The following is a 13,584-nucleotide window of genomic DNA, read 5'->3' as shown; positions in this document are numbered from 1 at the left end:
CTAAACACTACAACTTTTAAACTAGAGCTGCAAATAATTTTCATTTTTGAACGATCCCATCAATCCCATTCCATATCTATGAGATCTCAATATTTATATATATATATTTTTTTTTTTTTTTTTTTTTTTTTTTTTTTTTTTTTTTTTTTGTGTATATATATGTTTTTACACACATGACATCACAGAGAGACAGACACAGACATAGAGAGAGAGCGCACACCAGACACAGAGAGAGAGAGACCAGAGAGAGAGAGAGAGAGACACACCAGAGAGAGAGAGAGAGAGAGAGAGAGACATGAGAGAGACAGAGAGAGAGAGGGGGGGGGGGGGGGGGGGAGAAAAATGAGAGAGAGAGAGAGAGAGAGAGGAGACAGAGAGAGAGAGAGAGAGAGACAGCAGAGAGACCCAGAGAGACACATGCAGGAAAGAGAAAAAGAAAAAAAATGGTATATAGGAGAGGAAAGAGAGAGAAAGGTATATGTATGGTATGGTATATATATATTATTTGTGTTTATATGTATGTGTGTGGTGTGAGACGGAGAAGGAGGTATGGTATGAAAAGGAAAAAAAATATATGTATATATAAGACACCAACCAATAACAGAGGAAGAAGGAACAGAAGATGCAGGAGAAAATGGACACCCACCACAAAGAGAAGACCACAAGCCACAAAGACAGAGACAAGGACCCGACACAGAAGACACCACAGAAGCCCCAGACAAAGAGGCGGAGAGGAAACCGACACCAGAAAAGCAATGGAGGAACGGACACAGAAGGAGCCGGAAGGACCAACCTTTTTTTTAACACAGACCACACAGTGGTATGAGACCGACACACACAGTGGACCCAGACCAAGACACAGCCAAAGAAGGACAAGAAAGGTTGTGTGTGTGTGTGTGTGTGTGTGTGTGTGTGTGTGTGTGTGTGTGTGTGTGTGTGTGTGTGTTGTGTGTGTTTTTGGTGGAAAAGTGTGTGTGTGTGTGTGTGTGTGTGTGTGTGTGTGTGTGTGTGTGTGTGTGTGTGTGTATGAGAGCAGAAAAATGGAAGGAGAATGGAACACGGAAGATGAGAGGGTCAATAGGAGTGGAAAGGTGGAGAGTGAAAGATGGAATGGAGGAATGGAAACCCCAGGCTGGTGGGAGATGGAACAACACACCCAACACACACACACGGAATGGCGCGAAACGCAGGAAAGAAAAGAAAAGAGAAATAAAAGATAATGAGGAAATGGCCAAAATATCCCATCCCACCTCTTTAAATGTGAATATTTTTTTATTTCTTTCTCTCCTCCCCCCACACGAAACAACACCAGATAAAAAGCCGGACAATATAGGTGGATGGAAGGAAGATAGGGACATAATAGGGAGGAAAAGAATTAGTTTTTGTTTTTTTTTTTTTTTTTTTTTTTTTTTTTTTTTTTTTTTTTTTTAGTGAGAGTGAGAAGATTAATGTTTGTTTTTGTATGAGTATGTTTGTTTTTTGTTTGTTGTATATTGTATATGATTAATAGTTTATATAGAGGTTTGTGGAAAACCTTTTAGAATGAAGGGGGGATGCTTCCCTCTCTTTCTCATTCCAACTGTCTGGCACTATTATGTTTGTCTGTGTGTCTGAATTTTGCTTGTGTCCTCCTCTAGAAGAAAACAATGGATCACTTTATTGTGTCCCAGTAGGAGAGCATGAATGTGGAAGGGAGTGGAATGTAATAAAATGACACCCCCGCCCCATTCCCCTCAACTTATTTGGTAAAAAATGCACTAGCTGAAGTATTAGTGATGTGGAAATGTGCTCTTTTCTCACTTCTTTATTCTAACTGTTTGGTACTATTATGTTTTGTTTGTGTGTTTGAATTGCCTTTGTGTCCCTGGAGGCCTCGTAGCACGGTTTTAGGGTCACGGCTTCGTGGTTTTGTACGGTTCTTTGGAGGGGGCTTTAAGCTTACGAGAAATATGCCCCCCCTTAAAGCAGGTGCTTCTCTTTAAAACGCTGGCGTTCTAGTTTAACGCAGGGAATGGTATCAACGAAAGCGATGGAATGAATGGTAATGGAAAGGACGGGAATGAAAACCCAAGAAACACCCCAAAAAACAAAACGAGTGGGAAAAAAAAAACACAACAACCACAACCAACAAAAAAAAAAAAAAAAGAAGAAAAAAGCAGCCCACCACATGGAAAAAAGCCCGGTATAGAGGGTGAAGGTTACGTAACCCACATATGCCCCCCACTCTGCCTATTATGTTTGTCTGTGTGTCTGAATTTGCTTGTGTCCTCCAGAAGAAAACAATGGATCACTTATTGTGTCCAGTAGGGAGAGTATGAATGTGTGCGGTATTTGTTAGGTGGTAATTCCCACAAACCCACTTGCCCGGTTCAGACACGGTTTTAGGGTCACGGGTTTTCGGGTTCTGTACGGTTCTGACAACTAACGCCCACAAAACCCACCACAGAACATATAGCAAAAGCATAGGAATGGCAGACACCCCCACAGTGGCTGGTTGCCCCTCCCCCCCGCCCTCCCTCCGGCCTCCCCCGCTCCGCCAGCCTCTCCCAGGCATTTCTGCACGTGACGGCGTGACTCCGAGCGGCACCCCACTCCACTTGAGGAGCGGTCGGCTCGGGTGTCTCAAAATCTGATGAAAATCTTTTAAACTGACCTTTGTCGATCTGAAATGAAGACAGATTCAGCAACTGCACGGCCTATTTCTCGCTTAAAATGTTTTCAGAAACACGTTTCGGTGAACTATTTTAGTAGAATATGTGATCGTATTCTGAACGAGCCGCCATGACAGTTTGGCTTTGAAATTAGGGACCAGCCAGCCCTATGGCAGCTGATTGGACGATTGCGTCACATCGTCCAATCAGCTGCCATGGGTTGCGTTTGTCACGCCCATCCCGCTCGTCATTTCCAGTAACTGTTTTAACATAGGTGTATAAAGTGGGCATTACGGCAGTAAGAGGTTAGTGCAGCTTAACAGTGGACTGACGAATCGTGCGGTACACACATGCTCCGAACCGAGACTAGCGAACCGAGCGGTTCGGGTGTTTTTTCATGAACCGTACCACCCCTAGTATTTGTGCTTGCACTTACATTTTTTAACAGGACGTCTTTGTCTGTTTCAGACCTACATATTCACGGACGGTGAGGACAAGGAGCTGAGGATAAGAACAGGTAAGAAGCTTGGCAGTCCTATTAGGAAATAAAAGTTCAAAATGTTTCTTTGTTTTAGTGTAGCCATACTATGTAGTGACCCAGCAAATCAGAGTAAACCTGCATAACACTTTGTTGCAATAATCAACAATAGAATATAGCTAGGGCACCAAAAATCTTTTGGTGCCCAAAAGATGCCCATGTTTTTTTTTTTTTACATTTTGGGCAATCGAGCCAATTAAATTTGAGTAATTGTGTATAACAGTATCTGTCTTATCCATTACTTTTAGCTTACTAGTTAGACTTTGCTCGCTGACTACTTTTTACACTCAATTGTGTAATTGTGTAGTCAAGTTAGCTGACAAATATAGTGTGGTCTAGATGGTCGAGATTTGACACTTAAAATAAAATTGAATATATATATATATATATACATACATATAGATATATATACACATACACATACACACACACTACAGTCGGTCAACTGGGGCCAGTGGGTGTGTAATACACTGGTGGAAACGCTGCCTGCCTCAATACAGCATCTCCGTATCAGTTTAATAGAAAGTCTGTATTTTTGACGGTATTGAAAATCATACCTTCATTTCTTAAATACCCTGCTATACCGTTATACTTTGATACTGCCCAAGCTTACTGCAAGTACACATTTTTCAAACCAAGCAAATGGAAGAAGAATGTTAACATTTATGATGTGCGGTATCTCCAGTGCTTATGCTCTGTGTGAATCATCTGCCACCAACATGTAAGATACTGCAGATACACAGCAGCATGGAATTGAACTGTGCTGTCCTCTGCTGTCTCTTTACCAGGAGCTAACATCATCAACACTAACTGCTCAGCAGCTCACACCCGACAGGCTCTGTGCTGCAAGATGTCTGTGGAGTACGATAAATTCATCGAGTCTCAGAAGAAGTGAGTGAAACGAAATCTGGACCTGAGCTGAACAGACTAGTTAGACTGCAGGGCAGCATTAAACACTAAACAGTTGTTTGTGTGTGTGGAAGTGACAGTTGTGTTAAAACTGGATTTAGAAGGAGCAGAAAAATTTATGGGAAAATCAATGATTAAAACAGACGATTTAAGCTAATAGAAAACAAAAACAAAGTGATGGTAGCGATTCAGGGAAAGAATGCAGAAACACACATACACCAATAACCTCCTCATCAGTTCTACAACCTAACCAAAGCCCATATTCTGAGCTTTCCAGTTCGTCTGCAAGACGAGCTGGGAAAACGGAGGGATGAAGAGGACACATGTTTTGTGCACCGCCACCCAAATCCCATCCTTGTCGCCAAATAGTTGTGGAAGTTTCCTTTGCAGCAGGAGTGGATTTAGAAAGTTTAAGATTCAAATCACTTTCAAATTAATATCTTACCCCTGCTGCTCGAAATTGCTTCCTTTTAAGGATCAATGTGGATTCAGTGGAGCCCCCCGTCGTTTCTGATCCTCTCTCTCTGAATGCTTTGGAGGCGAGGTAGAGGCAGGCGATTGTGATCCCTGGATAGCAAGTCATCAGTGACCCACAGAGTTCTCCTCTGTTTTCCAACTGATCCCATCCTTGTCGCCAAATTGTTGTGGAAGTTTCTATTGTGGGGGGGGGGGTTTAGAAAGTTTAAGAGTGAAACAAATAAAGACAGTTGCAACTAAACCAAGTTTAGTTTTTGTATTTTATTATATACTTGCAAGAATGGGAGTAACACAAAAAAAAACAAAAAATCAAAAGGCACAGCAGCTCAGTGTGAAAAAGTCTCTCTAAAGCACACAGCTTATATGCATCTTCAGTGAGATAGTACACACGCACTTGTCTAAGCATGACTCGGCATTTCTTACAGTCAATCAAACATAGTAGACATTCTGGAGCCACTTTGCTTCTTCCCCTCTGTACCACTTTCTACCCCAAGGTTAGACATCCTGTTTATCTCAACTATCTGAGAAGTCTCAACTATCCAGAGAGAAATGAATGTACCGGGAGAGATAGTTTAGGGTGACCTTGTACCTTATCTGTTCAGCACACGTTACGTTCCCAGACTTTGTGGCTCCCACTTAGTTTAGTGAGAATCAGAACCAACATGTGAGAATCAGATAAACTCACTTTCAGCATTATGAGAGAAACTAAAACAGAAATAAGACAAGAATATAAAGAATCATGCTTAAATGTAATTTGTGTGTGTGTGGCACAGTAAAAGGGAGAAGCAGCCTGTCTTTACACTCATGTGTACACATACAGTCATACATACATGCACACTCGGATTGACTCTCCACAGATTTTTGTTTTTGTACGTATGAGTGTGGTAGTATACACATTTGTACTCCTGTATCTTGTGTTGTCCCCCTGTGTGCTGTAGGTGGTTCTGCCATGTGGATGATGATAACTATGTGATCCTGCCCAGCCTGCTGCGGCTGCTCTCCTCCTACCACCACAGCCAGGATGTCTACCTGGGCCGGCCCAGCCTGGATCATCCTATAGAGGCTGCAGAGAGGGTGAAGAGTGACGGATCGGTCAGTCTGCTTGTACCTTGTTAAGAGATTCTGGCTTCACAAACTGACAAATATAGCAGCGAGCAATGAAGCCAAATCTGTGCGATGCCACAAAAGCATCAAACTTCTTTAGACAAGTACAGTCCTAACAGCTGGCTGTCTTTGTCTCATTTCAGGTGTCTGTCAAGTTCTGGTTTGCCACAGGTGGAGCAGGTTTTTGTATCAGCAGAGGCCTGGCACTGAAAATGAGCCCGTGGGCCAGGTAGGTCATGCACTCACCTGGTCTTTGAACTAATTCAAACTGTTGTACCTTCTGAAGCCAGGGCATTTTGTGATAGAAAACCAATGTTTTTTATGTACAGTGAGAACAACCCTGTCTGTACGCTGTTTTTTAAGGGGGCTTTCACACCTGAAAGTCCAAACCAAGGTCTGGACCATTGTTCATGTTTTAGTATTTTGATCCGGTAAGTTTTGGTTTCACACTGCAGTTATGCAAGCGCCCTAAAGACCTATACGTGACAAAACGACGTCCTGTTGTCACCACGTATGCGAGCTGTGTCTCCCGACAGTTGTAACTGATTGGTTTGTAGACGTTCTTCCCCGTCCTCTCCTATCCTCTCTCTGTGTCGGTTATTTTCCAGCTGACCGCTGCTCTCCCCGTGCTGCTGCAGCTCTTTTTGTTTTGTTGCGTTGTTGAGAAGCGAGATACAGGAACTTTATTTGGGGTTTGAGGAGCTGCAGCATTTATTCAGAGACAAACTGAAACCTCCACTGTACATTTACTACCACTTAACAAGTAAACTGCTGATGTATCCTCTGCTCTGACAGCCGACAGCTGTCTGCTCTGAGCGCTGAAACCGTTACCCTCTCTCACGTACTCCCTAAACCCTGAGCTGTTCCTTAACGGAGCTTCCCCGCTCTTATAACACCAAGATAGCCTGCCACAGCTTAACCATACCAGAAATGCTTTCACACTAGAAACAAACCGGATCGTGGATCAGTTTGACCAGTGGTACTGGGGAGGTTTCACACCTGTAATTTTGGTTCGGATCAAACTGAAAAATCCGAAACTCCGGACCAAACAAGGTAGGTGTGAAAGCCCCCTACGTTTTAGATGAAGACAGAAATAATCACAGCGACAATACTGTCAAGAGAACACGAGTTTCCAGAGGGTGACATGAGTAGCTTCAATGCATTGTGAGCTAAAGTAGAAATAGTTGTCTCTGCCTCCTCTGTTCACATCACCATCTATTCCTTAATTTGCACCACAAAAAATAGACAACAAAATCTGACATTTAACCCTGATGTGTTCCTATAGATAGACAGACAGATTGTGCTTTTGAAATAATGACCAAAGGCATTCTGGTAAATGTAGGAAATCACTCGTCGCTGCGCACCAAACAAAGTGCTTAAATTATTGTATTGCCGATCTTCTGGCTTATGTTGTGTTGTTTTGAGGCACTGAACAGAAAACTCTTGCAGCACCCTTTGTGTCCATGTTGTAATTCATTGTAATATGATTTACTGCTGTCACCTGGGTGTTTTTCATTTTCATATTAGAAGATAGAAGCTTTCAACAACCATTGAACCCCCGCCCTGGGCATCTATCTCCTGATGAAGCAACCCGGGCTGTAGTTCTACTCCTGCTTTTCCTAGATGTTAAATAAAAGCATCTGCAGCAGTGATCAATTGTCAATGATACAACATTTTCACAGCTGATGTATTTCCATCCCCTCTGTCAATATTTTGCAGTCCTACATAGTCCAAAAATACACGTCATTGACCCGGACATGCCTTTTTTTTGATTTTCTTTTATCTGGTTCAAAACCTCTGTGTGGCTCCATAGTAAATACAGAAACCCCTTATCTGACTTATTGGTTCCTTAAAAATGGGCCCCAAGTCCTTTTTAAAGGTACCTTTAGTTGTATGCCTGAGTACTATTACTTAGGAGGAGTATGAATGGCTGCTGTAAACGGCTGTTGTTGGTGTGAAAACACACTTTGAAAGGCTTTGTAGGCTGAAACTGTGTCCTCTGCTTTCAGTTTGGGGAATTTCATCAGCACAGCAGAAAGGATCCGACTACCAGACGACTGCACCATCGGCTACATCATCGAGGCGCTGCTGGAGGTGACCCTCACACACACGCACCTCTTCCACTCTCACCTGGAGAACCTACAGAAGCTGCCCACAGACACGGTGCTGGAGCAGGTGAGTGTGTGGTTCTGTGTACAGTATAGTCTTGCATTGCCAGATCTATCTCCACAGCGCTGTGTCAGCGCTGGAGTATGGTTCGCCTACACCGCTTATGTGATCCGGAAATCCGAAAATGTCAGCATCCAGTTATATTTTTTTTTTATTGTTTGTGTTTTTCCTGAGCTCCTTTCATCATCTGTTCTCTGCGAAGTTAACGGTGTGCATTTTCTCTTTGTTTTACAACAGGTGACTCTCAGCTTCGGAGGCTTTAAAAACAGAAGAAATGTGGTCAGCATTGTTGGAGGCTTTTCACTGGCTGAGGACCCCACAAGGTAGGCATATTAATAACTATTACCGATATTACTAATATGGCCCTTCTGTTCCTCTACAATCCAGTCTCACGGCAGTCGGTGAAATGTTCATGTAATTTCATCTATTAAGTCGTGTACACGGACACGTTTATCTTGTTTTTTTCGTCATGTCAGCATGTTTTTTAAACTAATGTATTTCAATGGGAAGCATCTTTGGTGATCACAGCACAATTCTCTCTGCCAGTCGGCTGCAGCAAAGAAGCTGTATACGGCTTTGCTATTATTGGTATTTTTAACCCAATAACCGCTGGTTTAATCAACATTTATTCACCAGATCTTATCATGGTTTATATGTATTTCTTTTAAGTTATGTTATTATTTCGGTCTTATTGCCAGGGAAGCCAGATTGCTTTGTTGTTTATTGATATTTTAAAACTATAATGCTACATCTATCAACATTTATTTAGATGTTATCATAGTATTAATTTCTTTATTTTAATAATATTAAAAAGGTATTATGTACTGGTGAAATATTACAGTAAGCTGTGAGACAGAACACTACGATATGATCCGAGTGGGGCGCATTCTAAGCCCATATCCCACAATGCAAAGCCGGGATTCATATTCATATCAGAGAATCGGACAGTGATCAGCGGGTCTTTAATAACACTATACCTTCAATATACATATTTTTTTTTCAAACATCTTTTTATTAAAGCATACGATTTAACATACATTCCATTTATACAGTCAGTCTTTTTTTATATAACTAATTCAAAAACCAAATAAGCTGTAAACTTAAAGTGGTACAACAATAAACAAACAAGACAAAGCAAAGCAAGACAAGTAGTAACAACACAAAATGATTGAAAGAACACCACCAGGCTGACCACGATTTACCACACTATCCCTCCCTCGCAGAGACCTTCACTCTAAAACCAAAACAGTTGTCATATATCGTGTGCTAGGATGTGGACTGTTGTACTGGATTTGTAGTTTTGAGGTATGACATGAAGGGTTTCCATGTTTTATGGAATAATTTGAGCCTGTCTTTCAGCGTATACCTTATCCTTTCCAAATGAAGTGTGTTAATTAAATCCTCTAACCACATCTTAGAGGTAGGTACAGTTGTGGACTTCCATAAGATGAGGATTAGTTTCTTTTTATTAAACCATAAGAGAGAAAACGCTGTTGTGCCACACTCAGTTTCCTGAAGGTCTCCGATATTCCAAGAATGATTAACAGAGGCTCAGGTTTGATTGAAGTATTTACGACCTCAGACATAATGTTATATATATCGATCCAGAACAATTGGACCCTTGGGCATAAAGCGAAACTATGGAGAAGTGTTGCTACGGCAGAGTGGCACTTATCACACCTACAGTGAGGAAAATAAGTATTTGAACACCCTGCTATTTTGCAAGTTCTCCCACTTGGAAATCATGGAGGGGTCTGAAATTGTCATCGTAGGTGCATGTCCACTGTGAGAGACATAATCTAAAAAAAAAAATAATCCAGAAATCACAATGTATGATTTTTTAACTATTTATTTGTATGATACAGCTGCAAATAAGTATTTGAACACCTGAGAAAATCAATGTTAATATTTGGTACAGTAGCCTTTGTTTGCAATTACAGAGGTCAAACGTTTCCTGTAGTTTTTCACCAGGTTTGCACACACTGCAGGAGGGATTTTGGCCCACTCCTCCACACAGATCTTCTCTAGATCAGTCAGGTTGTTGGGCTGTCGCTGAGAAACACTGAGTTTGAGCTCCCTCCAAAGATTCTCTATTGGGTTTAGGTCTGGAGACTGGCTAGGCCACGCCAGAACCTTGATATGCTTCTTACAGAGCGACTCCTTGGTTATCCTGGCTGTGTGCTTTGGGTCATTGTCATGTTGGAAGACCCAGCCTCGACCCATCTTCAATGCTCTAACTGAGGGAAGGAGGTTGTTCCCCAAAATCTCGCAATACATGGCCCCGGTCATCCTCTCCTTAATACACTGCAGTCGCCCTGTCCCATGTGCAGAAAAACACCCCCAAAGCATGATGCTACCACCCCCATGCTTCACAGTAGGGATGGTGTTCTTGGGATGGTACTCATCATTCTTCTTCCTCCAAACATGGTTAGTGGAATTATGACCAAAAAGTTCTATTTTGGTCTCATCAGACCACATGACTTTCTCCCATGACTCCTCTGGATCATCCAAATGGTCATTGGCAAACTTAAGACGGGCCTTGACATGTGCTGGTTTAAGCAGGGGAACCTTCCGTGCCATGCATGATTTCAAACCATGACGTCTTAGTGTATTACCAACAGTAACCTTGGAAACGGTGGTCCCAGCTCTTTTCAGGTCATTGACCAGCTCCTCCCGTGTAGTCCTGGGCTGATTTCTCACCTTTCTTAGGATCATTGAGACCCCACAAGGTGAGATCTTGCATGGAGCCCCAGTCCGAGGGAGATTGACAGTCATGTTTAGCTTCTTCCATTTTCTAATGATTGCTCCAACAGTGGACCTTTTTTCACCAAGCTGCTTGGCAATTTCCCCGTAGCCCTTTCCAGCCTTGTGGAGGTGTACAATTTTGTCTCTAGTGTCTTTGGACAGCTCTTTGGTCTTGGCCATGTTAGTAGTTGGATTCTTACTGATTGTATGGGGTGGACAGGTGTCTTTATGCAGCTAACGACCTCAAACAGGTGCATCTAATTTAGGATAATAAATGGAGTGGAGGTGGACATTTTAAAGGCAGACTAACAGGTCTTTGAGGGTCAGAATTCTAGCTGATAGACAGGTGTTCAAATACTTATTTGCAGCTGTATCATACAAATAAATAGTTAAAAAATCATACATTGTGATTTCTGGATTATTTTTTTTTTAGATTATGTCTCTCACAGTGGACATGCACCTACGATGACAATTTCAGACCCCTCCATGATTTCCAAGTGGGAGAACTTGCAAAATAGCAGGGTGTTCAAATACTTATTTTCCTCACTGTAGGTGACACCTCTGGGTATATGTTATGTAGTTTCTCCTTTGAGTAATGAAGCCTATGTATAATTTTAAATTGGACAAGACAGTGTCTTGCATTATCTGAACAATGATGTACGTTTTCAAGACTCTCTTTCCATAAATCATCTGGGATGGATACACCAAGTTCCTCTTCCCACTTAAGTTTATAATTTTCAGTCGATGGGGAACTTATTAATAAGAGATCATTATAGATGCGGAACATCAATTTACTTTCGTTAGGAGACAGTTTCAGACAATCATCTATTTTCTGTTGTGATTCAGTCTCAAATTCTCTTAAGTATTTCCGAACGTAGTCCCTAACTTGTAGGTAACGGAAGAAGTTATTATTCCCCAGCTCATACTTCCTCTGTAGTTGTTTAAATGAAGCAAAGACACCTCCCACGTATAAGTCACCAATACATTGGATACCCCTCTCACTCCACGTAGAAAAGGCTCCATCCAGACTGGAGGGGGCAAATGTGGGGTTCTTAGCGATGGGTAACAGAAGAGAGATTGGTTTAAGATTAAAGTCTTGATTTGTTTCCAGGTACGGGTCATGCTATGTATGATGGGATTATTCTTATACAGGGAAAGGTCACAGAAAAGGAACTATTAGAGAATCGAGGTGCTTAAAAAAAGGATTTTTTTTAGAAGAATTGGGATGTTTTGAAATAAATATAACAATTGCGGGAGGAAAATCATCTTAATAGCATTAATTCTCCCAATTAAAGAAATTGGGAGCGTGTCCCAGAATGATATTCTAGTCTGTAATCGCTCTATTAGAGGGGGGAAGTTTGCCTGGAATAGAGAGGAGTACTGCTTTGTCACTTCTATCCCCAAATAGGTAAATTTGTCTGGAGAGACTGTGAATGGAAAGTGATCCAGGTGTGTTAAGTCACTCATATGGACCGGCATTAAAACGCTTTTAGTCCAATTGGTCCGATAACCCGAGAAAGTCCCAAACAGGTTGATCTTGTCCAAAAAATTTGGGATAGTGATTTGAGGCTGCGTTATATATAAAAGGATGTCATCTGCGTATAATGATATCTTATTATTTGTGTCTTTGGTGGAGTATCCATAAATCTGGGGTTCTATTCTGATACATTGGGCTAGTGGCTCGATAGCCAGAGCAAAAATTAAAGGGGATAGTGGACATCCCTGCCTTGTCCCTCTGTGTAACCTAAACGGGGAGGATATTGTCCGGTTTGTTAGGATTTGAGCCGTGGGATTTTTATAAATGAGTTTAATTAGTGACAGGAACTTATTTCCGAAATTGAACCTATTAAGAACTTCAAATAAGTAACTCCACTCAATCTGGTCAATTGCCTTCTCGGCATCAAGTGAAAGTATGACAAGAACAGTAGGTGGACCTCTCTTTGTATATATAATATTGAAGAGATGTCTAAGATTGAAAGTAGCACTCCTATTTGGTATGAAACCTGTCTGGTCCGTATGAACTAGCTTTCCCAGTAGAGGATTCAGCCTGTTCAATTCAATTTTATTTATAGTATCAAATCATAACAAAAGTTATCTCGAGACACTTTACAGATAGAGTAGGTCTAGACCACACTCTATAATTTCCAAAACCCCAACAATTACAGTAATTCCATCAAGAGCAAGCATTAGCAGTGGCTATCGCGACAGTGGCAAGGAAAAACTCCCTTTTTAGGAAGAAACCTCGGCAGACCCAGACTCTTGGTAGGCGGTGTCTGACGGGCCGGTTGGGGGTGGGATGAACAGTGGCGGTAATAGTCACATTAAAGGTCACAGTGACTTCGAAGGTTATCGTGGAAGTTCATGTCATAGCAGGGCACATCGTGTCATACTGAGTAGTACAGTCCCCTATACCGGATCCAGACTACTCTGTGCATAGGAACATCACAGCAGGGCGTTGCGGGATGTAGCATGGCGCTGCAGAGCATGGGTGGATGCGGCGGATGCAGCAGGACGCAGCAGGACGCGGCCGGGAATTGCAGAGAATTGCAGAGCATAGCTCTGCGAAGAAGAAACATAAGGACTCCGGGGAGTAAACTCCCCAGAGCTAGATTAGTAACAAGCAATTCTGGGACAGGATGCATACAAAAGTAACAAGTAGAGATGAGAGAGCAGCTCAGTGTGTCATAGGAAGGAAACAGCCTCCCCGGCAGTCTAGAATTGTAATAGCATAACTAAGAGAGGCAGGTTAAAGAGAGGTGCCTGGTCGGGCTAGAACTCTCCCCAACCGGATCGGGCTGTACTGGCCTGCCTCCCTCTACTCTTGCTATATTATTAATTATACAGTATATAAAACTGATGACTACGAGGAGAAGCAGGTGGGCCGGGTTAGGTGGACGCTGCAACTCCTCACTCCCTAACTATAAACTTTGTCAAAGAGGAGGGTTTTCAGTTTACTCTTAAATGTGGCGATGGTGTCTGCCCCTCGAACCC

At 42.1% G+C, this 13,584-nt stretch overlaps 1 protein-coding gene across 1 annotated transcript in view; it reads left to right on the top strand.

Annotated features, from left to right (window-relative positions):
* Positions 1-13,584, top strand: part of rfng (RFNG O-fucosylpeptide 3-beta-N-acetylglucosaminyltransferase) — a 29,349-nt gene that overhangs the window by 10,857 nt on the left and 4,908 nt on the right. Inside the window, exons 3-8 of the mRNA XM_039788507.1 lie at positions 3,120-3,168; positions 3,978-4,080; positions 5,514-5,667; positions 5,823-5,908; positions 7,689-7,854; positions 8,086-8,171. Coding sequence (XP_039644441.1) covers positions 3,120-3,168; positions 3,978-4,080; positions 5,514-5,667; positions 5,823-5,908; positions 7,689-7,854; positions 8,086-8,171 — 644 coding nt within the window. The remainder of the gene's footprint in view (positions 1-3,119; positions 3,169-3,977; positions 4,081-5,513; positions 5,668-5,822; positions 5,909-7,688; positions 7,855-8,085; positions 8,172-13,584) is intronic.

The sequence above is a fragment of the Perca fluviatilis genome, chromosome 21, assembly GCF_010015445.1.
Source record: "Perca fluviatilis chromosome 21, GENO_Pfluv_1.0, whole genome shotgun sequence".
NCBI lineage: Eukaryota > Metazoa > Chordata > Actinopteri > Perciformes > Percidae > Perca > Perca fluviatilis.
This window is presented reverse-complemented; position numbering and strand designations above follow the sequence as displayed.